General features: G+C 43.6%; 1 protein-coding gene across 1 annotated transcript in view; it reads left to right on the top strand.

The window, feature by feature from the left end:
* Positions 1-6488: 6488 nt before the first annotated feature.
* The window catches only part of DPYSL3 (dihydropyrimidinase like 3), an 80744-nt gene continuing 59939 nt past the window's right edge, over positions 6489-27293 (top strand). Inside the window, exon 1 of the mRNA XM_075009350.1 lies at positions 6489-7020. Within this exon, the coding sequence (XP_074865451.1) occupies positions 6697-7020 (324 nt within the window). The 5' untranslated portion in view covers positions 6489-6696. The remainder of the gene's footprint in view (positions 7021-27293) is intronic.

The raw sequence follows: 27293 nt of genomic DNA on the forward strand, positions 1-27293 counted from the left end.
ATGCTTGGGCCCTGACTGAAAACACATGTATGCCTGAAGACAGTTGATCTGATATAACATCATAGTACTGTGTATACCCATTATTATACCTGATAGAGTGATCACTGATCAGGAAAAGAATGAAAAAAATCTAGTTGGATCACAATTGTTACAGTCTGACAAACTTGGCAGATTTTTGCTCTAGTCTGTTAAATACTCTTCTGAAATATATAAACTTTAATCCTGTCTGTACAACTGCCCCTAAGGTCTTTGCTTTTAAACAAAAGCCTCAATGTGATCATCAAAATTCAGCATTTACAAGCACATATGTGTGCACACGTGGGAAATCGTATGATGGGGATGAACATGTATTTGTGTACTTGTTCTTAGACTTAATTGTATCATGAATATAAGTCTGATTAGGAATGGCTTGCTGGGGATGGCTGTGGGGGCAAGGACAGCCATTTGGCCAGGGCCTCTGGAGATAAGATGGCCTCAAATTTTGAATTTTTGTACCAAATCATTTCCATTTTTAATACACCTTACAGTTATAACTGCAACAACAAAAAAATGACTTAAATCATTGTGGGACCTCGAGCCTTCCTCAAATTTTCAGTCACATCTGAGTTTTGATCTGTGTGACTGGAGACTCAAGTAACTTCTGTGATAAGTGATTCTATGTTATGAAATACTGTTTACAGTGTCTGCATAGTTTAGAGGATTTGAAAGTAGTAAATTCTCTCACTGTAAAGTGATTTTGCTTGGTCTGAGACTGAGTCTAACTTTGCATTAGATGTTTATCTCTGCATAGGAGATTTTCGTATTCCTGTTTTTTCTTACGTGTCTTTGTATACAAAAACCATATCAAGCTGAGCTATAAGCTACCTCTTTTCCAGTTTTGGATTCATCTTTAAAAGCTTTTTTTGTGATTAAAAAATGTAATTCTAGTTGGTTAATAAACTTTATATCTAATCAGGTGATCACTCCATGCTCACATTCATAATAACGCACCAGTTACTAAAGGAATTTAATATTGGGAACATGTTAGCAGACGAAATTTCAAGACTTTGAAATACAAGCAGTTCTTGTTATAAGTCCAGGTTATGTTCCTAAATAATGCAACTTATAGGGCTTGTCTACACTACCTCCCTACTTTGAAGGGAGGATGGTAAACAGGGTGTTCGGAGTTTATTAATGAAGTGCTACGCTGCATATGCAGCACTTCATTAAGCAAATTCCCCCCCGCGGCAACTCCAAAGTGTTAAACGTTGAAGTGCCGGCTCGCATGTAGCCGCAGTTCACCCGCCGGTACTTTGAAGTCCCTCTACTAAAAATTTTGAGGTAGTGTAGACACAGCCATAGTGAAATGACTTATAAAGGGGAATTAACATCCATAAGGAATAATGTAATTACCTTGAGATATGTTCCCAATGCATACAGTTCACATGTGTGGTACACATAACATACCTATAACCCACAAAAAGCAATAAATAAATAGAAATAAATAGACTAAATACGTAGATAAATAAATAAATAGAAAAAGATAACACGGCTCCCCGCCAGCTCTTCACTGACTTCCCGCAGCTGATAAAAGTGGATCATACTTGCTAAGAAGCTCAGGTATACCATGAAAGTTTCCATTTGTAAGGTCACTGACATGTTAACTGGAACCAAACAAAACAGTCCCCATTCAGAAAGAAAAAGAACAACATTAAATATACGATCAAGGAGTATTTTGCAGTTATCAGTTTCTGTGTTAATTTCACTTAGGAGAAAGTTTCCCAGTGAAACAAGCCATGGGGAGCTGGGAACCAAGAAGCAGCCTGAATCCTGGCTCCCCTCTGCTTGCAGAGCTGGGAAACTGACCAGCTCCGAGGAATAGAGAGGAGCTGGGAGACAGGCTGCCCCTGGTTCCTGGCTGTCCTTCACTGGGGCTGCTGCAAAATACTCCTTGAGTGTATAGTTAATGTCATTCTTTTTCTTTCTGAATGGGAACTGTCTTTGTTTGGTTCCAGTTAACATGTCAGTGACCTTAAAAATGGAAACTTTCATGGTATACTTGAGCTTTTTAGCAAGTGTGACCCACTTTTATCAGGCCATGGTAAGTGTGTTCATTAATCATAGGAGAGCAGAAAACACATACAAGTCCATTATCCATCTACCAGAATACAAAACAAATGTATTGAGCTGAGTGGGACATTTGTGCAAACAACAATTCTTGAAGAGATATAACATGTGAAGTACTTTTCAATTATTATTCATGAAAATCCAACCTGTTCTCATAAAGAACAGACAACCTTGGTTGTTTGATATGTTAAAATTGCAGGACGTTCAAAGTTTTCAATTGAAGAATAATTCATTTTGTTTGGTTATTTCGCAAAAAAAGAAAAAAAAATGGAAAAGAAATTGCCACTCACGTATTAGACACTCTGGAAGGCTTCAAATTTAATGTTCAAGCCTACATTCACCAAGCCTATGACAATGGATCCGGTATGGCTGGGAAGTAGAACAGAGTACAAGCAGACCCTCTTGAGCAAAATCCAAACTGTATTTCTCTGGTTGTGGCAACCACCTACTAAATCTTGTCAGTATACATGACACTGAAGGAACCAAGACGCAATCGCACACTTCAGTAGCCGTCTTCAAAAGTGGGAAATTCTGAAGCAGCATCTGCCTGTTTCTCTTTACAGAATGTTGACAAAAATATGGTCAACATGAATTGATGCCATGAAATCAGTTGCATAGCATTTGGACTCTGGGAGAACAGCTTTAAGTAAGCTTGAATCTCTTACTGTCTCAGCCCAGGCTCACATAGAGCTTAAGTCAATTCCGAAGTGTACACACATCCCAATGTGAATACATTTTAATGTCATCCATGTGGATGAAGCTGCTAAAAATGATTCACAGAACTAATCTTGTAATTGAAGCATGCAATGCTACATTAGATGTTGAGAGAGGTAATGCTGAATCACTTTTTTAAAGATATTCAAAAGATTCACGATCAATGAGATGCAAACCTTTCTGAGCCCATATTGGTAACACAAGGTATTGATATTTCATCTGAGCGTTACATAAATTGCAGCCTAACATTTCAATCTGATGCAGAAAGGCACTATTGAATCAATGTTTTTTTTTTGTTATTACTGACTCAATCAAATCTGATCTTACGCATCGATTTAAAGTCACTGCTACAAATCTGTACCCTTTTTGGATTCCTTTGGGAGTTCAGAGAACTAAGTGAAGAAGATTATATTCAGCAGCTGAACAGTTTCAACAAAGGTACAAAAAATGTAATTTCAAGAGATCTCTATGACAAGATCATCTTCCTAAAACATACACATTCCACCAACTTTAAATCAGACTGCAAGGCAAAATAATTGCTTCCAGAAACATTCAATTTCCTAATATCACAACTGCATTACATATTTTTGCCAGTCTCCTTACATCAGTGGCTTCAGATGAGTGCACTCTGAATGTGTTAGAAGAAGTAGAGGACTATCGTTCTACAACAGGACAAGAGTGTTTGAATAGGATCACAACACTTAACGTTAATTATGGTGTTGCAAGTAAATTAGATTTTTCTTCAATTATAAATGAGTTTGCACACAACAAAGTGAGAAAAGCTTTCCTAAAATGAAGAGCTGTTGTTGCAGTGGAAACATACAATTAAAGTTAAATTTTTAACATATATGCTGTTGGTATAATGACTAAACTGTTAGTAAATAAATGTCTCAAGTGTTCATTTTCAAATATTCTTTTGGTTTTAATAAGAACTTGTATATGAGAAATTAAATACAGTAAACCCTAGAGTTACATGGGGGTTGCCGCCCACCTAACTCAAATTTTTGCACAAGTTTTGGGGAGACTGCAAAAATATGTAATGCAATTGTGCATTACAAGTTGTGGCTGCAGCCTGGTTCCTGTCTCCCCTGGGCTCGCAAGAGCTGGGAAACTGACCAGCTCATCAGGCTCCCAGGGTGGCTGGGAATGGCTCCTGGTTCCCCTCCCCTTATTGAGCAGGGAAACTGACCAAGGCTGCTGCAAGGCTCTGCAAGGGGAGGGAGCCAAGAGCCAGGCTGCCACCTGGTTCCCAGCTCACCACCACTCTGGAGACTGGGAAACCTCTCCTGTCCCAAGAGTCAGGCTGCCGCCAACAAGAACAGTTTCCTGGCTCCTGTCATGGATGGCAGCCTGATTCGCAGCTGCCACCCCAACAGGAAACCACTCCTATCAGGGTGCAGCTGAAAGTCAGGCTGCTGCCCTGGACAGGAGCGGTTTCCTGCTCCTGTTAGGGGTGACATTTGCTTTAACCTGAGACACATGCAACTTGGCTGCGTGTATGTGAAGGGTTTACTGTATGTCGGAGGCCTGTAGCTGGGGCCTCTAAACTCAAAGTGGCCTGGGCCTCTCATTCTCTGAGAGGGCCTGACCATAAGTAAATATCCACTTTAGATATTCTCACCTTTATATCCACATACCGCCTAACTGAATTAGCTTGATATAACACTCCCATCTCTGTACCATTACTGTTTCTTTTTTTTTCCCCTTCATGCATCTGGTGAAGTGAGTTGCAAGTCATGAAAGCTTATGCCATAATAAAAATGTTGTTCTTTAAAGTGCCACCAGACTCCTTGTTAAAGTTTCTGTGTATCTGATCATGAGTGTGAAAGTAATTTTAAAAGCATCACTATGCCACTGTATGTATGACTGTGCAATAGTATGATCAAGTGACTGTCTGAGTGCATAGCAATGATCTTTGTGTCAATAAATGCTTGTGACTGAATGTATCAGCACTCCATATATAAACTAGTGGACTGTCCCCATCAAGACCACATTGACCACCTTAGCAGACAGAAAAATGATTGGGACTAAAGTCTGCTACTGGCCTTGCCAGGTGACCTTAGGCAAGTCACTTCATTTCATTCTGCCTCAGCTTTCTCACTCTGTAAAATGGGGATGATATTGACCGCCTTTGTAAAGTACTTAGAGAACTATAGATGAAAAGTTCAGTACTGTAAACACATGATTTTAGACCCCCCGTTTATCAGACTTTGAGAACAGCGGACTCCCCCTACATAGTTTCTGAAGTCCTATCGGGTCTGCAAAATCATCTCCCCACCAAAAAAAAAAAAGTTAAGAGACTTACTGCTGCCACCTCCTCAATCGCCCGGGGCTGGGGCACATAGACAGGCAGACTGACACTTGCATACACGTCCCACTCCTGGTGGGAGGAGCATATGGTGGCTCCTCCAGCTGCACGCAATGGGGTGCCTCCAGCCACACAGGGCAAGGCAGCTCCAGCCATGCCAGTGGGGTCACAGCCATGCATCAGGGTCCAGTGGCTCCTCCAGTGGCAGCGGTGCTGGTGAGTGGCAGTGGCTTTTTTGAGGGGAGGTGGAGGACTGCGGCTAGGGGAGCGTGGCAGTGGTGGGTGCACAGTAAACCCTCACATTTAACAGACTTTCGGGAATAGCAGACACCCCTCCCCACCCTCCATAGTCCATTAGATGGAGGGTTTACTGTACAACAGCTAAGTATTATTCCTCACTGTGAGTACAGTTTATGAGTAGTTCCACTATTCATTCTGGAGTGAGGATTGCATATTAGCATTAACCAGTATTTAACAGCAGAGGTCTGCTAGGGCCTAATTTTAAAGCCCAATCTGGACCTAACCTAAGACTTTTGAGTTATTTTCATGACTGACCAGGCCCAAACCCAACACTCCCCTCCCCTGCACCTCCCTCCACACACACATTACTATGGGGCTCAGCCTAGTGGGACCTCCCCATTCCCCATGACTTGAGATCCTCCTCAAACCCCCTCTGGCCAGTGGGATCAGCATGGTAGTGGCCACTACCTCACAATGCTGGGTGTAGTTGGAGTGAAAGATACTGCAACTCCTCAGTACACTCACTCTGTAGCACACAGGGAGTGAAACAAGGTGGCAGCAACCACCCTGAGCTGGCCCACAGCCATGGCCTCGTGGACCCTAGTCCACAGGTGGGCGGGGGCTACCAGAAAGCAGAACTGTAGCTGGGTTCAGGTCAGGTGGCAAGTTCTTCTAGCACCAGTGTTAGCACTCAGGGAAGCGGAATCCCTGGCACAGTGGGATGCAGAGATGGGCACGAGCGCTCACGCTCCCTGGAGAGCTGGCCTCTAGCAAGGGCAAGGGGGCTTTGCATTAGGACTGCCAGGGAACACGGCAGGACCCAAGTTCCCCCACTCTGCGAGTGGGGCTGGCCTCTATTAGTGCACCCGAGGGAGCAACGCCGGGCACTAGCATTCACACGGCAAACCACAGCCTGACCACGTTGGGTACCTGCCTTCGGGACCAGCCTCAGTGGAAACACAGGACCCAGCCCACTTCCCGCGTGCCTGAGCCGTGTGCTGTGTGCACAGAGGGCGGGGGAGCGTGCGGGTGTGTGCACTGAGCGGCTCTTTGCCCGCGCGGGGGGAGTGTTCAGCCCTCCGCCCTGAGGGGCAGCACTTCTGAGCGCCAGTGCTGAAGGTCCGGCCCCCTTCTCGCGCCTTGAGTGCCCGTGTGCCCAGCCCGCCGCGTGCCCGCGCCCTGCCGGCCCCCTGGGGAGCCCGCGTGTCCCGCTCCCCGGCCGGGCGGAGGCGCCGCCGCAGCAGCAGAGCCCCCTCCCCCACCGGCTCCGCGCGCGGCTGCCCCTGCCTCAGGACTTGGCGCTCGGCTCCCCGCTCCTGATCCCGGCCATGGCCTCTGGCGGCGGCGGCGGCGGCGGCGGCCGGCGGGGCAGGGAAGAGGACGAGCTGCCCGTGTACCTGGCTCGGCCGGGCACCACGGCCCAGGTGCCCCGGCAGAAGTACGGCGGCATGTTCTGCAGCGTGGAGGGCGCCTTCGAGAGCAAGACACTGGACTTCGGGGCCCTGAGCGTGGGGCAGCGCGGAGCCCGGGGCAGCCGGCAGCCGCCGCCCGAGCCCGCGCCTCAGCGGGAGCCCGCCGCCGCCCCAGCCGTGGAGATCCGGAGCGGCTCGGACAAGGAGCGGCTGCAGAACCTCGACCACCCGCCGGACAAGGTAGGGGCCGGAGGGGTGAGGTGGGCAGACCCAGCTGGGAGAGGTGAAATGCTGAGTGTGAGGTGGGCCGCCCCCTCTGCCCTGAAGCTGCCATCGGGCAGCCGACAGGCTGGGCACGGGGAGGCATGAGGCGGCTGGGGCTGAGCCGCCCCCTGTCTCACAGCCGTGTGTCTGTCTGGAGCCTCTGGCCTGAGGGGGATGCGGACATCGCGGGGAAGAGGCAGGAAATCAGACTCCCATCCTCTTGTAGAACCACTTATGTTCTATAAACACCCGCCTGACCCTTTGCTGATTGCTACCTAGAGGCGCTTTATGGCTTTCATGTGATCTTAAATGAAGAGTGTGACTTGCATAGCTGCAATCAGCTTTCCCTAATGAACTGTTGCCTAGACTTGCTGCGAACTGTTTAACTTTTTACTTTACTGAACCGTATAACCTCCCCCGCCACCATCCGCCCAAAACTTTACAGCACACTCTAGAGTTGCTTCAGAGCTTGGAATAATTTCTATAATATTTTTAAAACTATAAACTCTGGGGGGAAAAACTACAGTTTTTAGCGTGAGCTAAGCAGCTCAAATTTGTATTTGCTCTTTTCAGAAAGTCTTAGCTTTTAGAAAACAGAGAAGTTAAAGAATGTTTTGTTTTGCATTTCTGATGGTGCTTGTGTAGATCTTGGAAGCTGGAAGTTTCACAGTTCAAAAAAGATGCTTAGAAAGCTAAGAGCAGTAGATAAATACTGTTGCTGGTCAGACATTTGTTCCACATCTTGATTGCAGAGACCAAATGGATACAGTATAATTATTATGCACCAATATGATGAATAATAATTGGCAATGGAAGTCTCTTACTCAGAGGAACTGCAGACAGTGCATACTGTAACTTTAGTCTTTTTCATAAAATCTGTGGTTAACCAAAAGGACGATCTACAGCTTTCTCCTGAGTTTCTACAGAAAAAGAGAGAAAGAAAAGCCTTTTGCTGTCAGATTGCACTGTACAAAGCTCCTGTCTAAGAAGCAGGATGTCAGCATTGCTTGGAGTAATTGACTTAAAAGGTCCATGCTGAGTTACCACGGATGGTAAAAGTGCACATCAGAAGAAACAGTTGCTAACTTTTACCAGGGCTGGTCAAGAAAGGAACTCTCTTATTTTGTCAAAAGGGATTACATTCAAAACTAAGCCTGAGTATCGTCTAAACTAAAAGAACTGACCCTTTTCATTTATACTTGTGTAACAGAGGAGTAATTCTACTCAAACTAGTGATATAAAACTGGTGTAAAAGAGCGGTCAATGGAATTGGCATCAGGCCAACTTTCCAGACGAGATCTAAACTCAAATACTGCCCAATATAGTATTAAATGGAAGTTCTCCTAGGCTCAGCAATATAGAGCATTTTCTCAGAGTTTGAAAAATGGTCACTTCCTTGACTTTGAGCCTGTTTACACCAATATAAATTATCAATAAGATCACTGAACTATAGTTTAACTCTATTAACTTCAGTGGTCTTTTGGCTAAATTACACTTGATGAAAATGTTATTACAATCAGGTTTCTCTTTTGTAAAATGACTTCATCATGATACTGATGATTATTACTCTTGTATGTCAGTGACAACATTTGGGGTTGAATCAGATAGTGAATTTTTATAATAGTCAGAAGTGTTTCTCTTTTTACACTCTGGGATGGGCCAGACATGGGTTGAGAAAGTAAATGTACTTTTAAACAAATGGGAAAAATTTATTTTGCAGCACAATAAATCTTGGAGAATTAAGAAGTAGAGTCGATATGTGTGAACGTGGAGTGCCAGGCTTGATGTATTTACTGTACATTTAAGAACCAGAGAACTTCAGCTGTCCAAAGACTGACTTGGAAGTAAAAGGCTACCCAACAAAATGAAAACATCCCTAGCTGTTGGGAATGTGCTGGGCATCTTTCCAGGGCCACTATCCTTAGTCTTTGCTGACTGACTCCTTCATTGTTCATATCACTCTCTTCCTAGCAGGTATCCAATACATATGAACCACCTCTTCGATTTTGTGGGAAAGGAACTGTTGCTCTCTTCTTACTTGCCTGCAGAGAGTACATTTGGAGGTATCGCCTCTATGCTACTCTATTCTGCTACTCTATTCTGAGTCTTTTAGACTCTGCTTTGTGGTTCCTCTAGTTCTTCCCCACTGACTGTTGCAGCTGTTGCTGGTACCCTTATCAAGATAAAAATAAAATTAGCATTCTTGTCAGTTTCATACTTGCCCATAAGATTCTGAATAGGACAGTGTAACTGGCCAGGGTATTGTTAATTTCAAGCTGCTGCTGCTCAAGGAAACTGAGCAGCTGTGGAGATGCTGGAGCAAACTGTCTGCAGACTTTTCTGACTGATTTTCTTTATTCATGTAGACACAAAGATTCAAAAGAGTCTCAGTATTCCTCAGTGTCTTGTCTAGGTCTTGTCCCCAAGGCTGCCTAGCCTTCTCCAGCTAATTCCTGCTCAAGACATATTTCTTCAGGAATTCCAGGAACACATAGTCAAGTCCCTTCCCTAAGCCTGGGTCTCTCCTGTTTGCATCCCTGTGTCAGAAGGCAGGAAGTCTTATCTCCAGGTTCCTGTGGAGTACATGACTGGAAGCCAGCAGGCGACGTACAGTTACAGCTACCACTTTTAAAGGGCACAAAGCGCAACATGGTACACTGGCGTATGTGTTCCAGTGCCGTTATAGGCCCCTTTCCTGTATTCAGAGCCATACTGACTTCAGTGGGGTCTACGCTGGCTCAAAGATTTGCTTGTGTAGAGCTCATTTCAGGAACAGGGTCTAAAATGGTTATTTCTCAATACAAATTGATTTTTTTTCTTATAATGATTTTACATGTAAGGAATCAGACAGAGAGAGGTTAGAGACTTGCCTAAGGCCATACAGGAAATCACCAATAGAACTGAGACTACAGGAGTTCCCAGTTCCTAATACTGGGCACAAGACACTAGACTAAATTGCGTCTCCTGATCAGGGGCAGATATAAAATATTAGGGCCATCTGATCTATGGAATATGGGAACTGTAGAATAGAACTGTGACCCATCAGTTTTGTTTTCCTTTTCCTGATGGTCAGAGGGGTGAGAGTGAGTGTGCAAAGATGGACATCCTTTTCTAGTTCACGGAGTGCACACTGGTTAATCCAGGCCGGTTTCTAATGTTTATCTCTCATTTACATTTAACTGTTGACATGGTTTTCCAGAATCTGTTCACAAGTGGCTGTTTTTCTTAACAAGACATTATGAGAGCAGCTATACTAAGAATTACTAATATCACGGTAGTGAAATAACTGCATTAGAACTGCATCATGGCTTGTAGAGTCCTGACTTCCAGGAAAATGTTCAACAGGAACTCCTCTTCTTTCCCATCCCTTTGTAATAAAGTGTAGTAGAACCACTGGTCCTTAGAAATATGCCACATTAAATTGCTGCTATTATACTATTTTCCTACTGAATGAGCAGCCCAAACCAGGGAAGTGTATTGCAGGCACCTTTTAAAATATGGGGCCTACACTTACTGATGCAAAGACATGTCTCCATATTCCAGCATGCAGAGCCCTCATAGAGCATCTATAGAATACAACGGGATTTGGGGCAGCCGAAATCAGGCCCATGGCTCCTCTCTTGGCTTGGAATTTTGTGACTTGTACCCACAGCCAGCTGTTGGCTTTTTGTTTTCAATTGACAATAAATTGGAGAACAACTTTTGCTCAATAGTGGTCCTTACAATGCCCCTTCAGGATATATCCCCTATAGTTTGTTCCAAGTTCAGCCATGCTTTTCAGCTAATGGAATTGTAATGAGCCATTTAATTTATGATTACAAAGTAAGCTAGTATCTCTCTCTAACTCTGACTGTTTTAACAATGTCATCTGAATTTATATCCAAATGCTGGGAATATTACTTATGAACTTGACTGCTTTATCCAAAGGAAAATAAGTGATGCATCATATTCAGCCCTGACATGGTACATTACTTCTGCAGAGGCGGAGTTGCATGGAATTGGCAGGAAGGAGGGAAGAAAGAATAGAGAAGTACATTCTGAAGTGTGTGATGTTTGTATGGCCTGTGTTCATGAGTTTGTGGGAGAGTCACCTCTTTCACATATTTCTTCCCTACCTCATGCCACCATTCCATTAGTTTGTGCTTCCTGCTTTTAGAAGAAGAAGAAGACAAGACACATTTTGCTTGATTGTATTTATTTCAGGATTCTCACCCCATGCTGCTCCATGGTTTTGCAATGAAGTCATCATTTCTTTGGAAACTGGTTGTAATGGCCATAAATGCAGGATTACAACTGCATTGCAGGTTCAGGCAGGAAGATCACTGGTGATTCAAGGGAGAAGGCTCCCAGATTTCAGCAGGGGATGCCAAAAACTACCAACAAAGTAAAATTTTGCTGTGTAAGGCTATGTTTATGCTGCAGAAATAGTAACTCCACATCTAGGAAATGTAATATTTGGCATGCTGTTCAGCATCCATCTACCCTCCATTGCGGGAGGAATAAAGGATGCCTCGAAATAGTTTATGTGATTTCAAGTTGGGGCACAGACATAGACATAGCCTGTTTCTTTTAGAAATCCCAATTGTCTGCCACCACACACATTTAATGTGTGATAAAATCCAAACTTTACTATGAAAAAAAATGAGAGATTTTTGGTCACCAGTTTTAATAACTTCAGGTTCAAGTTTTTGTATTTTCAAAGTCAATAATTTATAGGAAGAATCAGACCATCGGAGATTTTTACTTGTGGGTTTAGTGTGATTATCTTGACATTTTTGCACATATATGTGGAGGTGGACAAAATTTTTAAGCCAAAACTTTTTTCTGATGAAAAACGCATATTTGTATACACTGATACATTCTGTGATTTCATGTCAGTTTTAATGACTTGTTCAAGAAGAAAAAAAAAAGAACGTTTTGCAAAAAGTAAAAATTTTTTGTTTCAGCATTTAGAAATGAAACTTTTCTGTTCAAAATGACTTTTCATTTTGAGATTTCCTTCAATTTTGTCTTAATATAGAACATTACAAAAACCAGGCCAAACGTACATTGTTTTATTTGACTTGCAAATGATTTGTCTCTGACTTTTCAATTCATTGAAAAAAATGAAATTTGGTTTGAGCTCGAATAAATTATTGTCAACAATTTTTCATAATTACCAGTAAACTGAAAAATACATTATGTGCCCCTTTCATTGGGGGCTCTCAAAATACTTTAATACCATTAATTTATTAAACCCTATCAACACCCCATAGAGTAGGGAGCATTATTTTTCTCATTTCACACCGTTAGATTGTAAATAATAGTTAGTTTTCTGATTTTGCTGTGTATAGCATGTTTTTGGCGCAGAGAATCCTGTTATCATATTTGCAGATCTAAAACCTGAAGTATAGTAATCAGGAGTCAGTGTTTTGAGCTTCACATGCCAGGGTGCAAATACTTTCCAACAGTTCTATGGCCAGGATGAACATGAAAGCTGGTAAATATCACTCACCAGAGTTTTGAATACCATAATGGTGAGCATTGTATAAATACTAGAGCTGATAGGTAAGTTTTCCTCTAAAATGTGTTGCTAGAAAATTGTATTTTAATAAACAAAGATTTTCTCAAAAAAGTCTGCTTTGTATGAAAAAAAAATTCTCATCAAAATAGTGAGATGCCTCCAAACCAACTATTCTCCTCTATGGACTGGGCTCTCTAATTAAACTACTGCTCCCAAGATACACCTGGGCCAGGGACCCCCATGATGCAATCATGTACCCTTACACAAAGCGAAGGGGGTCACGGTGTGTCATAGGAAATGTTGTCCAATGAGATTGCTCAGCACACAAACTACACTGTCCACAATGCATCAGATCAGTTTTTCTGCATTGAACTGTTTTGTTTTTCAGGTAATATATGTCAGTTGATGTTTTTTGCTGAAAAGTCAAGTATCTTAATGGAAAATTATATGAAAACTACTTTGCTCATTTTTGGCAACATTTTCAGTGGGTAAAAAAAGCCAATTTTCTGACCAAATTTAATAAATACCTAGATATGACCATGCCACCTGATACCCAGTAAGTAAACTTTATCCTTCATCACTAGCTCACCTCTCCCCAAGGTAAAAGGGGTTGACTTAGGGTTAACAACCCTATCTGTAAAAAAAAAAAAAAGTTACAGAAACATCTACAAAGAAACCTACAGCAACACGAGTCTTGGGGGGAGTTGACAATCCACACGGATTGTGTCTGCGGTGTGGTAGGGAAAGCAGACTTGTATGAGAAACTACAGACCACCATCTGGTCATGATAAAACTCAAGTTCAGGTTCAAGAGGTACACCACCAAAGTGATCAAGCCAGGATTGAGACTCAACATGGAGCAGCTGAAGACCAGATACAGGAGATGGTTTCCAAGTGGAGCTGCCCAATAGACATGAACTTCTGACAAACCTTATCCCAGAAGATGCTACCATGGAACAAATTTGGGAGCACACCAAAACAGCCTAGAAAGAGACCTGTGATAAAACATTTGGAAAGAGGACAAGGCATCACAAAGAATGGATCACAGCAGAAACTTTGAGAAAAGTGAAGGAACAAAAGATACAGAAAAGCAGCAAAAGCCATTACTCATGATAAAAATGGAAAACCATCTGGTTCAGACAACATCCCTGCAGCAGAAATCAAGGCAGGTAGTAAGACATCAGTCAACATGACGTATAATCTATTTGGAAAAATTTGGAACACTGAGGAGATCCCACAAGACTGGAAACATGGCTACCTTATCAAGCTTCCAAAGAAAGGCAACCTAAATGAATGCAAGAACTGGAGGGGCATCCCATTACAGTCTATTCCAGGAAACATGTTCAAGAGTATTCTCTTGGAGAGAATGAAGACAGAAAGCTCAGAGGAGAACAAGCCAGCTTCCATAGTGTGAGATCTTGTGACAAAATAGCAACTCTGAGAGTGATCACAGAACGGTCACTTGAGTGGAATTCTCCTCACCATTCACAACCTTCACAGACTTTGATAAAGCTTCTGACAGCATCAATAGAGACTTTGTTGAAACTGCTGCAACACCCTGGCATCCCCTCCAAAATTATTAACGTGATCCATTCAATGTATGAACCCTCAACATGCCAAGTTCACAATGGTGTCTTGACAGAATCTTTCAGCATACTCTCAGGCATGCGAGAAGGGTGCCTATTGTCACCTTTCCTGTTTTTGATCACAGTAAGCTGGCTTATGAGCAAGACAACAGATGGTCATTGATGGGGTGTTCAGTGGACACTTTTCAAATTGCTAGAGGACATTGATTTTGCTGATAATGTCACCCTCTTTTCACACTGACATGAAAGCATGGAAGAAAAGGTTGCAACACTAGGCAAAACTGCCTCGATAAGCTTTAACAAAGGAAAGACCAAGTCAGTGAGGATCAGCTAGTCCAACAACAACGCTATCACACTGGGCAGGGATGACCTGGAAGATGTGGAGCAGTTCAGCTGCTTGGGGAGTATTATGGACAGAGGTGGCAGCACAGACAAGGATATCAATACCAGGATAGGGAAAGCAACTGCTGCATTCGAGACTCTTTGTCCCATATGGAGTTCACAGATAATATTTGTGAAGATGAAACTGCAGATCTTCAATACAGATGTGAAGAGAGTGTTCTTGTATGGATGCAAGACCTGGCGTACTAAAAAGTCTTCAAATCACAAGCTACAAACACTCCAAAACAGATGCCTGAGGTACATCCTTCGCATCAAATAGCAAGACTTCATCATAAGTGAGGAGCTTTGGAACAGAGCAGAACAAGACCCGCTTGATGTTTGAATCAAGAGGAGAAAGCGGGGATGGTTATGCCATATTCTCAGAAAACCATGCAGCATAGTCCGTAGAGCTCTCACATGGAACCCACAAGGAAAATCCAAAAGAGGAAGACCTTGGACAACGTGGAGAAGATCTACTGAGACTGAAGGACAACAACTGGTGTACTCCTCCAGCTAGAAGTTTTGTTTTGAGATAGAATGAAGTGGAGGAGACCTGTGGATGACCTGTGCTCCACTTGGAGTAAAAGGCTTTAAGTCAAGTAAGTCAGTCATGGATGCCTCCTTGAAGGGTTGGATTTAGCTGCAATAGATGAGGAGATGATTCTTTATTTCTTCTGGGCTGCGTCTACACGTGCACGCTACTTCGAAGTAGCGGCAGTAACTTCGAAATAGCGCCCGTCACGTCTACACGTGTTGGGCGCTATTTCGAAGTTGAAATCGACGTTAGGCGGCGAGACGTCGAAGTCGCTAACCCCATGAGCGGATGGGAATAGCGCCCTACTTCGACGTTCAACATCGAAGTAGGGACGTGTAGACGATCCGCGTCCCGCAACATCGAAATAGCGGGGTCCTCCATGGCGGCCATCAGCTGGGGGGTTGAGAGATACTCTCTCTCCAGCCCTTGCGGGGCTCTGTGGTCACCATGTGCAGCAGCCCTTAGCCCAGGGCTTCTGGCTGCTGCTGCTGCAGCTGGGGGTCCGTGCTGCATATACAGGGTCTGCAACTAGTTGTTGGCTCTGTGTATCTTGTACTGTTTAATGAAAGTGTGTCTGGGAGGGGCCCTTTAAGGGAGCGACTTGCTGTTGAGTCCGCCCCGTGACCCTGTCTGCAGCTGTGCCTGGCTCCCTTATTTCGATGTGTGCTACTTTGGCGTGTAGACGTTCCCTCGCTGTGCCTATTTCGATGTTGGGCTGAGCAACGTCGAAGTTGAACATCGACGTTGCCAGCCCTGGAGGACGTGTAGACGTTATTCATCGAAATAGCCTATTTCGATGTCGCAACATCGAAATAAGCTATTTCGAAGTTGGGTGCACGTGTAGACGTAGCCCTGGTGTGTTTTTTTTTTTAAACAGTGTGACCCAATCTGAGCACAATGTTCAGGGTGAGGACAGTCCCTTGATCTATGGGCATTACATTTTTGTGCTATTCTCCATGTCCATGAGACAGTCTATCACTCCCCTTGCTTTCTGTGAGCAGACTTCTTCAAGGACTTGTATTCACAATGACCCAGTGATATTTTTCCTTAGAGCCTACGTTTAATGCTGAGGTCAGCCTGACATGTAGGATGTAGGCTGAACAAGCAAGATATCTGTGCAGACAGACTTTAATGCAGCATTAACCATACGTCAAAAAGACAGCATGGAGGATACAGCTGCAGTGTTACACAGGCAGGCACACACTCAGATGGTTTCTTGCACACAGTCCCTCACATATTCTTATTTTTTCTACTGCTTGGAACTTTAGTTTGTTCTGTGAACAAATCTCTTTGCAATCTTATACATATTATATAGTAACTTTGGGATGAATAATTCCATAGAGAGGGGCTGAGGATGGAGAAAGAAATGGACTTTTCCAGTATCACCTTTTCCAAAGAAGAGTTAAAAGAACAGGAAATAGTAAATGAGATAATGCTTGTTTTCAAACAACAGTTCTAATTATAACATTTTTTAGATTGTTATAAATTTCAAAGTCATAGCATTGTAAAAATCATGAATTTTAGTTTCAGATATTTAAATATTAAATTTCACAGAATTGTAACAAAGCATGAATATGTATTTAAAAATTGCAAAACGTAAACCTACAAAGCCCTTCAGTCAGCCTTTCCCAAACCAGGAGGCCCACCCAAAAGGGAATTGCAAGGCTTGTAAGAGGGAGCACGGTACTGCCACCCTTACTTCTGTGCTGCCTTCAGAACTGGGTGGCTGGAAATCAGCAGCTGCTGATTGGGTACCAAGGTCTGAGGGCAGTGCCACTACTAGGAACAGCATGGCCTTCAGAGTTGAGATCCCAGCTAACAGATGCTGCTCTCCAGCCACCCAGTAGCAAAAGCATACAAGGAAGAGTCGTAACAGTGTACCTCGGTGGAATTATCAGAAGCCCAGCTATGTCAGAATGTGGCTTCAGTATATCACAGCTGTTTCCTCTTGAGTCAATAAGGAATCAATACCCCAGTATGGTGCTGGGGGCGGTGGGGGGGTCATACAGGGTGGGGTACTGTGTTATTTCCTAGGTGCTGGGTGAGATGATAAACCAGGGCTGACTCTTCACCAGTGTTTCCGCTAGTCTTTTCCATCCATGTGTGGATTTTTTATCCATGTGCGGAATAATTTTTCTCATGTGCACCAAAGTATGTGTGAAAATGCACCTCCAGTAGAAATAAAGTCCTAGCTGTGGGTGCTCTGCTAATCATTTGGGAATCTTTTGAATTCCTCCTGAGTGGTGACACAAGTGCACTGCTTTCAGGGAACACTGCTCTTGATAACGGGGTTATTCAAGATCTCATGACTCATTTCTGTGATAATACTAATGAACATCCAGCTCTCAAACTGTTCTTTTCATCTTTCGATGTTAAAGGACTTTCCAAAGCAGGTAGGCATCATCCCCTTGGACATGAAGTTTCTTCCCCAAAGTCAGTCAGCAGGGCAGTGGTGGAGCCATGACTGGAACTGAGTCCTCTGTTTGCCCTAGAAGCAGCACAAGTATGAAGGCTCTTTATTTCTTCCAAAGAGGAGGCAGCTAGGAATATATGTTCTTTCATTTAATTTCCTCAGAGAAAACAATGGTTTTAATTAAGGAGTACAAGACAGGGAGGGAGACATTCCCTGGAACTGGAAAAAGTGCCGTGAAACCCAAAGCATGTCCAAAAAATTCAGCACCCTGGGAGGTGATCACTTTACAGAAGGCAGGAAGGACATGGTTGTGCAAAGGGATGGTCTGCAAATGGATTGATTTCCAGCTGCTAAACCTGAAGCAAATGTTTTAGGATTAGCAAATAGTGGTGCTTGACCTGTATAGCCTGATGGAGTGCAAAAATTTAGCTGGTTCCTGGAACACCTTTGTAGATTTAAGTAATCGCCCAGTTCAAGATTTCTTGACTATAGGATCTTGATGACATAATTTTTCAGAAAAGCAGATTCCTGCATGGTTGGCCTCCTTTTTTGCGTAGCTTGCACTGAGGTAAGCAGTTAATCTCTAAGCAATTGTGCTCAGATGGTTGAGGAATGTGTTCATAAGGCTGACTCCCTCCACAGATGCATTTGGGTTTCCCATTCCTGTGTGCTTTTAATTACAAATTGGAGAAATCCCATACATCCCACAGTTTTCTAATTCACTGAGACCATTAATCTGACCCTCCCAGGGCGCCATGATCTATCACACAACACCAGCAAGGATTAGAAACAGCAAAAGAGGTCAGAGTGGGAGTGTGAGGGGAGAGGTGGGAAGTTGGAGCTTTTGGCAGGAGAAAGCTGGATGGGTTTTGACTTTACAGCTCTTGGACTCCCACTGTCATTTTGCTTTACCAATGGAAGACAGGATGTGCTGGGAAGCTGTAGTGCAAATTCCCCAGTGGAACCTTTCCAATGTCGAAGGGGCAGTTCCTTAGGCCCATGCCTGGCCTCTCTTCTGATGTACTTACCGCTTACAGTTGAAGTTATTGCATGTATCCAGGTGAGATCAGGGCATGTGCAATATCATTCAGCCAGATATCAGGGTTGTCAGACTGCACAAAGCATCGGGTATAGTGCTTATGGCCTCGAGGGGGCTGCCTAGTGTTGCATTGTCCAATATGTTTGCCAGTCACCACATGTGGTGAACAGGACAATGTGGTGTGGCGCATGCAACCCCCGCTTAGTGGGAGAAGTGCATGGCAGTGGCTGCAGTAGCTGCCCTGGCAGCTGCGACAAACCTGGCAGTGGCCCCAACAGCAGCAGATCCAGTGGTGACTCTGGTGAGTTGCTCACATTAAATTAGAATGGGGGGAGGCTGGGCTGGGCTGGGCTGGGCTGGGTGAGCTGGCCTCTGGGGTGGGGCTTGGAGTGCCTGGCTCACTGGGAGGGGGAGGACATTTATTTAGACCCATGGGCAGGGGAGCTGGGAGATGTTTTCTGCTCCTTGTATTAAGCTCTCAGGGTCATAAACCATAAGTCCCCACCCTGCAAAAAATAGGCCTTTGCCACTTGACCTAAGGAAAAATCACACACAGATCTCCTTAATTCTTGGGCTTTTATTCTTTTTCTAGTCTTCAGAAGGCAAGATAAATCACAAACATTTTGGGAGAGCAAGGAGGGACACACACATCCATGAGACCCAATATATTGCCTTTTTAGGAGTTAACACCTAGTTGTCATAGCAATTTTGCTGTCCTCATGACATTGCTTGGCCCAGGCATGGCTACTGGAGCACTGAGCTAAGTCAGTGCTCAGCTTGGCCTTAAAGAGAGCTGACTGGCACTGTGAACTACGGAAGAGCTTCTGGAAATATCTTTGGTATTCATGTAGACACTTGGCAAACAGATTACCAATAAAAACAAGTGAATTTTCTCAGGTGGCCTATGTAACAAACCGGTATACGTTATATATTAGTAGAGTTGTGGTCCCTCCAGGGTATCACACTAGTTATTATAATTCCACCGGGACTTCAACAACTTTCACCCCAACATCAACCTCAGCCTGGAACAGTCCACATAGGAGATCCACTTCCTGGACACCATGGTGCTAATACATGATGGTCAGGTCAATACCACCCTGTACCGTAAACCTACTGACCGCTATGCCTACCTTCATGCCTCCAGCTTCCATCCCAGACACACCACATGATCCATTGTTTACAGCCAACCGCTAAGATATAACCACATTTGCTCCAACCCCTCCGACAGGGACAAACACCTACAGGATCTCTTACCAAGCATTCTTGAAACTGCAATACCCACCTGAGGAAGTGAAAAAACAGATCAACAGAGCCAGACGTGTGCCACGAAGCCTCTTACTACAGGACAAGCCCAAGAGAGAAACCAACAGAACACCACTAGCCATCACCTACAGTCCTCAGCTAAAACCTCTGCAGCGCATCATCAGGGATTTACAACCCATCCTGGACAATGATCCCCCACTTTCACAGGCCTTGGGAGGCAGACCAGTCCTTGCCCACAGACAACCTGCCAACCTGAAGCAAATCCTAACCAGCAACTATACACCGGACAACAGTCACTCTAACTCAGGGACCCATCCATACAACAAACCTCATTGCCAGCTCTGCCCACATATCTACACCAGCAACACCATTACAGGACCTAACCAGATCAGCCACACCATCGTGGGTTCATTCAGCTGCACATCTACCAATATAATTTATGCCATCATGTGCCAGCAATGCCCCTCTGCTATATACATCGGACAAACTGGACAGTCTCTACGTAAAAGAATAAACGCACACAAAATCAGATATCAGAAATGGCAATATACAAAAACCCGTAGGGAGCACTTCAGTCTCCCAGGCCACACAGTAGCAGACTTAAAAGTAGCTATCCTACAGCAAAGAAATTTCAGGACCAGACTCCAAAGAGAAATTTCTGAGCTACAATTCATGTGCAAATTCGATGCCCTCAGCTCTGGCTTAAACAAAGACTGCGAATGGCTGGCTAAATACAGAAGCAGCTTCCCCTCCCTTGGTGTTCACTCCTCCAGATGAACTGCTGGTAGTAAGCCTCACCCTTGCTGACTGAACTAACCTTGTTATCCTCACCCTTGCTCTGGCTTATTTATACCTGGCCCTGCAGATTTCCAAGACCAGCACCTGATGAAGTGAGTCTGTGCTCACGAAAGCTCATGCTCAAAACTTTTCTGTTAGTCTATAAGGTGCCACAGGACCCTTCGTTGCTGTTACAGATCCAGGCTAACACGGCTACCCCTCTGATACTAGTTATTAGTAAGACTTAAAACATTCTTCTGTCTTTCACAAGCTACACTAGTCCCATTTTACACAAGAGGAACAAATCAAAGGTTGTAACTCAGCATGTTAGGAGTTCTAGTAGAACATCAACTGGGCCAGATAGTCCAGTGGTAAAATAGCCAAAGTTCTCTGTACACTGGTACATTTTGACACTAAAAGACAAAGTCCCATTGGTTTTAATCTGATTGTGGCTTTCATGCAGTGTCCACATTGTGTGTCTGTGTGGTGGGGTTGGATTATAGGTAGAGATTCAGCAGGAATTCTTCCTGACTTGCCCCTGCTGGGTAGGCTAGAGTTTAAGCAAAACTCCTCTCTCACTTCAGGCTTTAACTCTTTGATTTTGACAAGCATTGACTTTTGATGTGTCTCCCTTTCTTCAGCTTAAAAATAGGGGTAAGGATCACTATTTCCACAGTTATGAATTAATTTTTTTTTTGGCATTCTGAGATCCGTGAAAGAACAGTGTTACATTATCTAAGGACCTAATTCAAAGTGAATTGCATTCTATGGAGACCTCTGTTGGTTACAGTGGACTTTCAGTCACCCCCTTAGAGCAGATAACATTATGAATATAATCAGAAAGGGATTTATTTCACGGCTGATAAATATCCTAATACCGATCATCACAGAGTCTCTTTCTCCATCTTTAAAATAAAGGTAATTTTCACGTACTGCACAATATGTATTCTGGCTGAATAATATATGGCTCTTTTAAGTAATTTGCAAACCTGTTGTTAGCTGAGTGCAGGCACTTTAACTAGGGTCAAAAAAGTCATTCCTTAAAACTTCAGTGTTTAAGGACACTTCTGAATCTTTCTTTACCACAGCAACATTTTCTTATTTGTACTGGAGTTGACCAGGTTACTCTCTAGATAGGGCACTGGGATCACAAAGACTTGGGTAGGCAGGGCAGGGCTGAATACACACATGCCTGTGCATTACTCTTTTATGGAGCTAAAATAACATTTAACTATATTTAGACTTGTGTCTACCTTGCTGGGTTAGCTGGTTTGTCCCTTTGTTAAATGCATTAACTGTTACAAATACAGAAGGATTCCTAAAGCGTGAAGTGCAACTGTGCACATCAGGGCTCCCAGCTGGTGTTCCCTCTAAGCTGTGCACTTGGGCGGCCACCCAGGTGAGATCCAAATTCCACCCAGCTTTATTAGCAGAGTGTCACTGCATTCACAGCCAGCAGAAAATGTTTCTACTGCTGGTGCTCATCAACACATGCCTCAGTGCACATAACAAAATTTATTCTGTGCATGAAAAATTCCGCACATAGAAAATTAGAAGGAATGTTGTTGGCAACTAACTAGTAATTTGAATACTACTAGGCTGGACTTTGGGACAAGAACCTATCAAACCTCAAAGCGAAAACTGCAAATACTGATGTAATTATTTAGAGGTGGGGCTGGGAGTGCCTCACTCTGGGGGAGGGGACAGGCATTTATTTACAGGGTGGGGATATGTGTGAATGTGGCAAATATAGAAAGATGACAACCACAAGTGTGGCAATCTTTGAATTCCTGTTGGACACCATTTTCCTAGTGAGCTTGCTGAGTGAGCAGCAGTCCTGATGCAGCTAATAGGGGGAACTCCCCTTGTTTGTGGATAGCTGATACGGTCTGGCAGTTTTTGATAAGGGCTTGGAGAAGGCTAAGTTCCCTCTGCACACTTGGGCTGCTTCTACACTACCATGGTCCCATTGGAGAGGCCCTGGTAATAAGGCAATTCGAAGCAAGATAATGAGGCACTGACATGCATACTGAGTGCCTCATTAGTATAATGGTGGCCACGCGAACAAACTTTGATTTTCAGATTGACCGTATAGATGGGGTCAGCTTTGAAATAAGCACCCCACTTTGACATTCCCTTAGTTCCACAAAACTAGATTGGAGTAAGGGAATGTCGAATTGAGGTGCTTATTTCTAAGCTGCCCCCATCTGCACCATCAGTCTGCAATTTGAAGTCTGCACTTTGAAATTCACGTGGCTGCCATTATGCTAATGAGGCACTGAATATGCACATTGGCGCCTCATTAGTCTGCTTCAGATTGCCTCATTACCATGCCATCTCTCACGGGAGGTGGCAAGTGTAGAAGCATCTCTTGACAAGATGCAGAGTCCATGCAGTGACTCAGGATTTCTCTTGCCCACACACTTTTCTCCTCTTGCAGAGCAGACCTATAATGGCTGCCTTCCTACCTGGCCCATGCCAGCTCCACTCTCTCTCTTGCTGCAGGCAATGTAAAGGGGATGTAAAGTGGTGTTCTGGTCTGTTTTCTGGGACAGTCGCAGGAGCATGTTCCAGGCCCCCACATTGCGCACATTTCTGCTCCCACAACAACAGGACTCGTGTTCAGTATTCTGTTCTCCCCTCTGCATTGATCATATTCGGCAGGCAGGATGATTATTAGATGCGTGATAGTGACAGACACAGCCTTGTAGAAGCAGAACTGAATGGCTCATGATCCTGCACTGAGGATTCACTGATTGGGCAATTGACTGGAGGATCACATGCAGTTTAAGTGAGCTGAGAAGGGGAATAAAACCAAGGCAGCAGAAGGGAGGGAACCAGCTTTCCATTAACTGTAAAGTGAGTTCCAGTCTGCCTCCAGTAGAGGTCAGTGTTGCACATAGAGACATCACCATGTAATTACATGGGGTGGGGGTTTGGTTGCCTGGAGAGCTGGTCATGAGGTTTGGCTATGTGCTTTTTCCATTGGTAAAGTTTCCCTTTACTTTTTGATCATAATCCCACATCACAAAGGGAATCAGCTCCTGAAATACACTCAAAATCTTTTGGGAACCCATAAAGAGTTTCTGTGGCAGTTGCTATTACTCTGCATAATCACAGCAGACCTTGTTGACAATGTTTGGATGTTCACCCACATACCCCTTTCTGAAATACAACAGAGTTGAAAGGGGTTTAATTTCGAGGAAGTGGAGAATCCAACATGGACATGAAATGGCAAAACCTATAATAATAATGTTATCCATCTATAATTCGTAGATCTCAAAACACTGTACAAAGGTGCCATTGTTGCTCATTTTACAAAAGAGTAAATTGAGGCACAATTGGTTAAGCAAATTTCCCAATGTTGCAGCAAATAAGATTCAGAATATAATCCAATCTGCTGATTTCTAGTTCCATGCGCTACCCACTGGACAATGCTGCCGTGAAACTTCCATTTCACTGGGACAAACCCATGCTATTAAAGGCAAACATTGTGTAGGCTAGAGAGCAGTGCCCTAACTTCTGGGAGAAACTCTTGGCCCTTTGCTCCAAACATTCTGCCATGCTAAATTTCCATTTACAGTGGAAGTCTGTAATCCTTCACATCATTTTAGTGTAGTTTGATTTATTTCAAGCAAAGGTCAAGGGTGGTGTATGAAGTGCCTCAGGAAATCTTGCTGGAAAAGTTGGATCATATTGGCTTGAATATGAGCACCGTGACACATTAGGAATGTCTAGCCTACAGTTTGGATACATGCCTCAGTGAGAACTGGCTGAAAAGAATAATGGTAACATGGCATTGTAGTGAGCTGGGGGAGGTGTTCAGTGGGAGGCTGCAGGCATCAGTGTTAGAGGCAGTTTTGTTTTAAACTGTTAATAGTGAGCTGGCAGGACAGAGAAACACTATGGCTGTGTCTGCACTATGTGTCTATACTAGCATTCCTCTTTCAAAAGATGCATGCAAATGAGGTGTAGATTTACACATCTGGCACCTCATTTGCATATTCTTTCGAAAGAAGATAAGCAGTGTACATGTGGCTCTTTCAAAAGTAAACCCCATCTTCAAAAGACCCCTTCTTCCTATTTTTTTTTTTTGTTAAGGAAGAAGGGTTCTTTCGAATATGGGGTTTACTATTGAAAGAGCCATGTCTACGCTGCTTTTCTTCTTTCGAAAGACTATGCAAATGAGGTACCAGATGTGTAAATCTGCACCTTATTTGCATTTTCAATTGCCCTCATTTGCATGCCTCTTTCAAAAGAGGAACGCTAGTGTAGACAAAGCCTATATGAATTATATTTGCATATGACAGTAAACTGGAATGTGTTATGAACAACAGGGAGAGCAATAATACAGAGGAATATAGAGAGGTTAGAAATTTGGGCAGGAAACAGCAGAATAAGAGTCAACACCACGGGGGGAAAATAATCCAAAGCACAGATAGTGTGCATGTAGTAAATATTAATGACAAGAAAATTCTCTGATGATAGTGGAGAGCAAACTTCTTATAACGTTCCTCAGTGAGTTGGAGTGCAAGAAGTCCAGTGAGATTTTGGGTTTCAAAGATACAGACACATCATGTCGTCAGCCAAGGTGGGGCTATGGTTTTCTTTTGGGACTAAATTTACAACGTGCATTCAGTGGCAAGCATCTCAGTACCAGAGAGGTATTGACAAATTGCAGAGAATTCAAGAGCAGCAAATGTGTGTAACGCCCCCTAGGGTTCGGGCGGTCCTCGGGAGGAGCCTGATAGGGAAGGGCCCGAGACATTACAATCGGGGTTTCCAAAGGATGATTAATACAATGAACAGAATTACACCCACCACGAAAACCACAACTCCCTGAGGGGTCTCTAGGTCCCAGTAATTATCTAAAATGGTCCAGGGGTTAGGATGGGTTATATTCATTGACCCCCTACCCTTTATTTTTAATAATAATAAAGTCTGATGCTTTAGAAATGACAACTATATTGTTTAATAAGTGAATAAACTATTTAAGATAATAAGCAGTTTACAATTCTTTATTTCTTATTACTACTTATATACTTGTATTTCCCAGCTATTGAATTCTACTTTTTAATATCACTAAGTAAATTCTATGGTTAACAACTTACACTATTAGAATTACTAAACCCTTTCTGTAACTATGAACTGAAACTTATCACTCTATGGCTATGTCTACACATGCCCCAAACTTCGAAATGGCCACGCAAATGGCCATTTCAAAGTTTACTAATGAAGCGCTGAAATGCATATTCAGCGCTTCATTAGCATGCGGGTGGCCGCGGCGCTTCGAAATTGATGCGGGTTGCTGCCACGTGTTTCGTCCAGACGGGGCTCCTTTTCGAAAGGACCCCACCTACTTCGAAGTCCCCTTATTCCCATCAGCTCATAGGAATAAGGGGACTTTGAAGTAGCCGGAATCCTTTCGAAAAGGAGCCCCGTCTGGACGAGATGCGCGGCGGCGAGGCGCGTCAATTTCGAAGTGCCACGGCCGCCCGCATGCTAATGAAGCGCTGAATATGCATTTCAGTGCTTCATTAGTAAACTTCGAAATGGCCATTTGCATGGCCATTTCGAAGTTTGGGGCATGTGTAGACACGGCCTATTACATGTATACTTACAACCTTATACTTACTAGTCCTATACTAATTAGCAGAAACATTATGCGATGCAATGGATTTGGTTACGAGGCCTGAGTTACGCCTGGAGTTCCAGGGGAGGTAGTCAGACAGGTGATCAGTCTGCTTGACCGGCGCTTGGAGATATGTGCGCTGCTACCTCCTCGAGCACCGGTTGGGCGGGGTCTTTTATACCCTTCCGAACCGCCCCCTCCCCTCATGAAAGTGGGGTGATTTTGATAAGCCAATGAGGGAAACAATTTAGGTGACTAAATTCGCTACCTAAATTCGCTTTTTTAAGGTTAGAGCCTGAGATTTAGGCGCGAGATTTTGGCGCAAATAACTTTGGTATTCTGCCTGACAACAGGATGTGGTTTGAGGCCCAGACAGTGTGTGGCAATGCCTGCCTCGCGAGCATGGCCAGGCCAAATGCAGACACTTGTTTAACAATGTGATTAAAGGGTTAGAGGTATTGATTGAAAGATTAAAAGAACATAACTAGACAAATTTATCCCTGATGTAATTTCAGTGGTGTGGTAATAGGCATGAATTCATCTTAATAGGAGGGATGGAGCTAAGTGATACATAAAATGGAATAATTATAAGCACGATGGAAAAGATTTGTTTAGGTGTGGCAGATACACGAAGGATATTGCAAAGTAGAAGAGTGGAACAGAGTACATGAAAATGTGGCCTGAGAGCCTGTTTTTCTTCTTCCATACCACGTTATTAATCTGGAACTACCCCACAGAAGTGAATGGAGATGGCAATGTATAAGCAATTGAAGAATTAAACCCTGAATATGAAGGTTAATATCGTAACAATGAAGTTGAACTGCGGAATCATCTACAAAGAAAGAGGAGCAGACTTGATGCCCTGGGACAGACTAGACCAGGTTTCTATAACCTGTGGCTCCAGAGCTGCATGCAGCAATTTAAGGACCTATTTTTGGCTCCTGACGCTATAAGTAAAACAAAAAACAAAGCAAAAAACCTCCTGATTATTTTTGATAGGCAGCGAACATCTAAAAGCCCAAAAATGAACAACTCCTATCTAAAGAGCAAACAATATGTGATCTTGAAACACTGGAAAACTTCCCCTACCATCCTGCAGAGACAGAGAAGATTCATGAGCG

Source organism: Carettochelys insculpta, chromosome 15 (genome assembly GCF_033958435.1).
Source record: "Carettochelys insculpta isolate YL-2023 chromosome 15, ASM3395843v1, whole genome shotgun sequence".
Taxonomy (NCBI): domain Eukaryota; kingdom Metazoa; phylum Chordata; order Testudines; family Carettochelyidae; genus Carettochelys; species Carettochelys insculpta.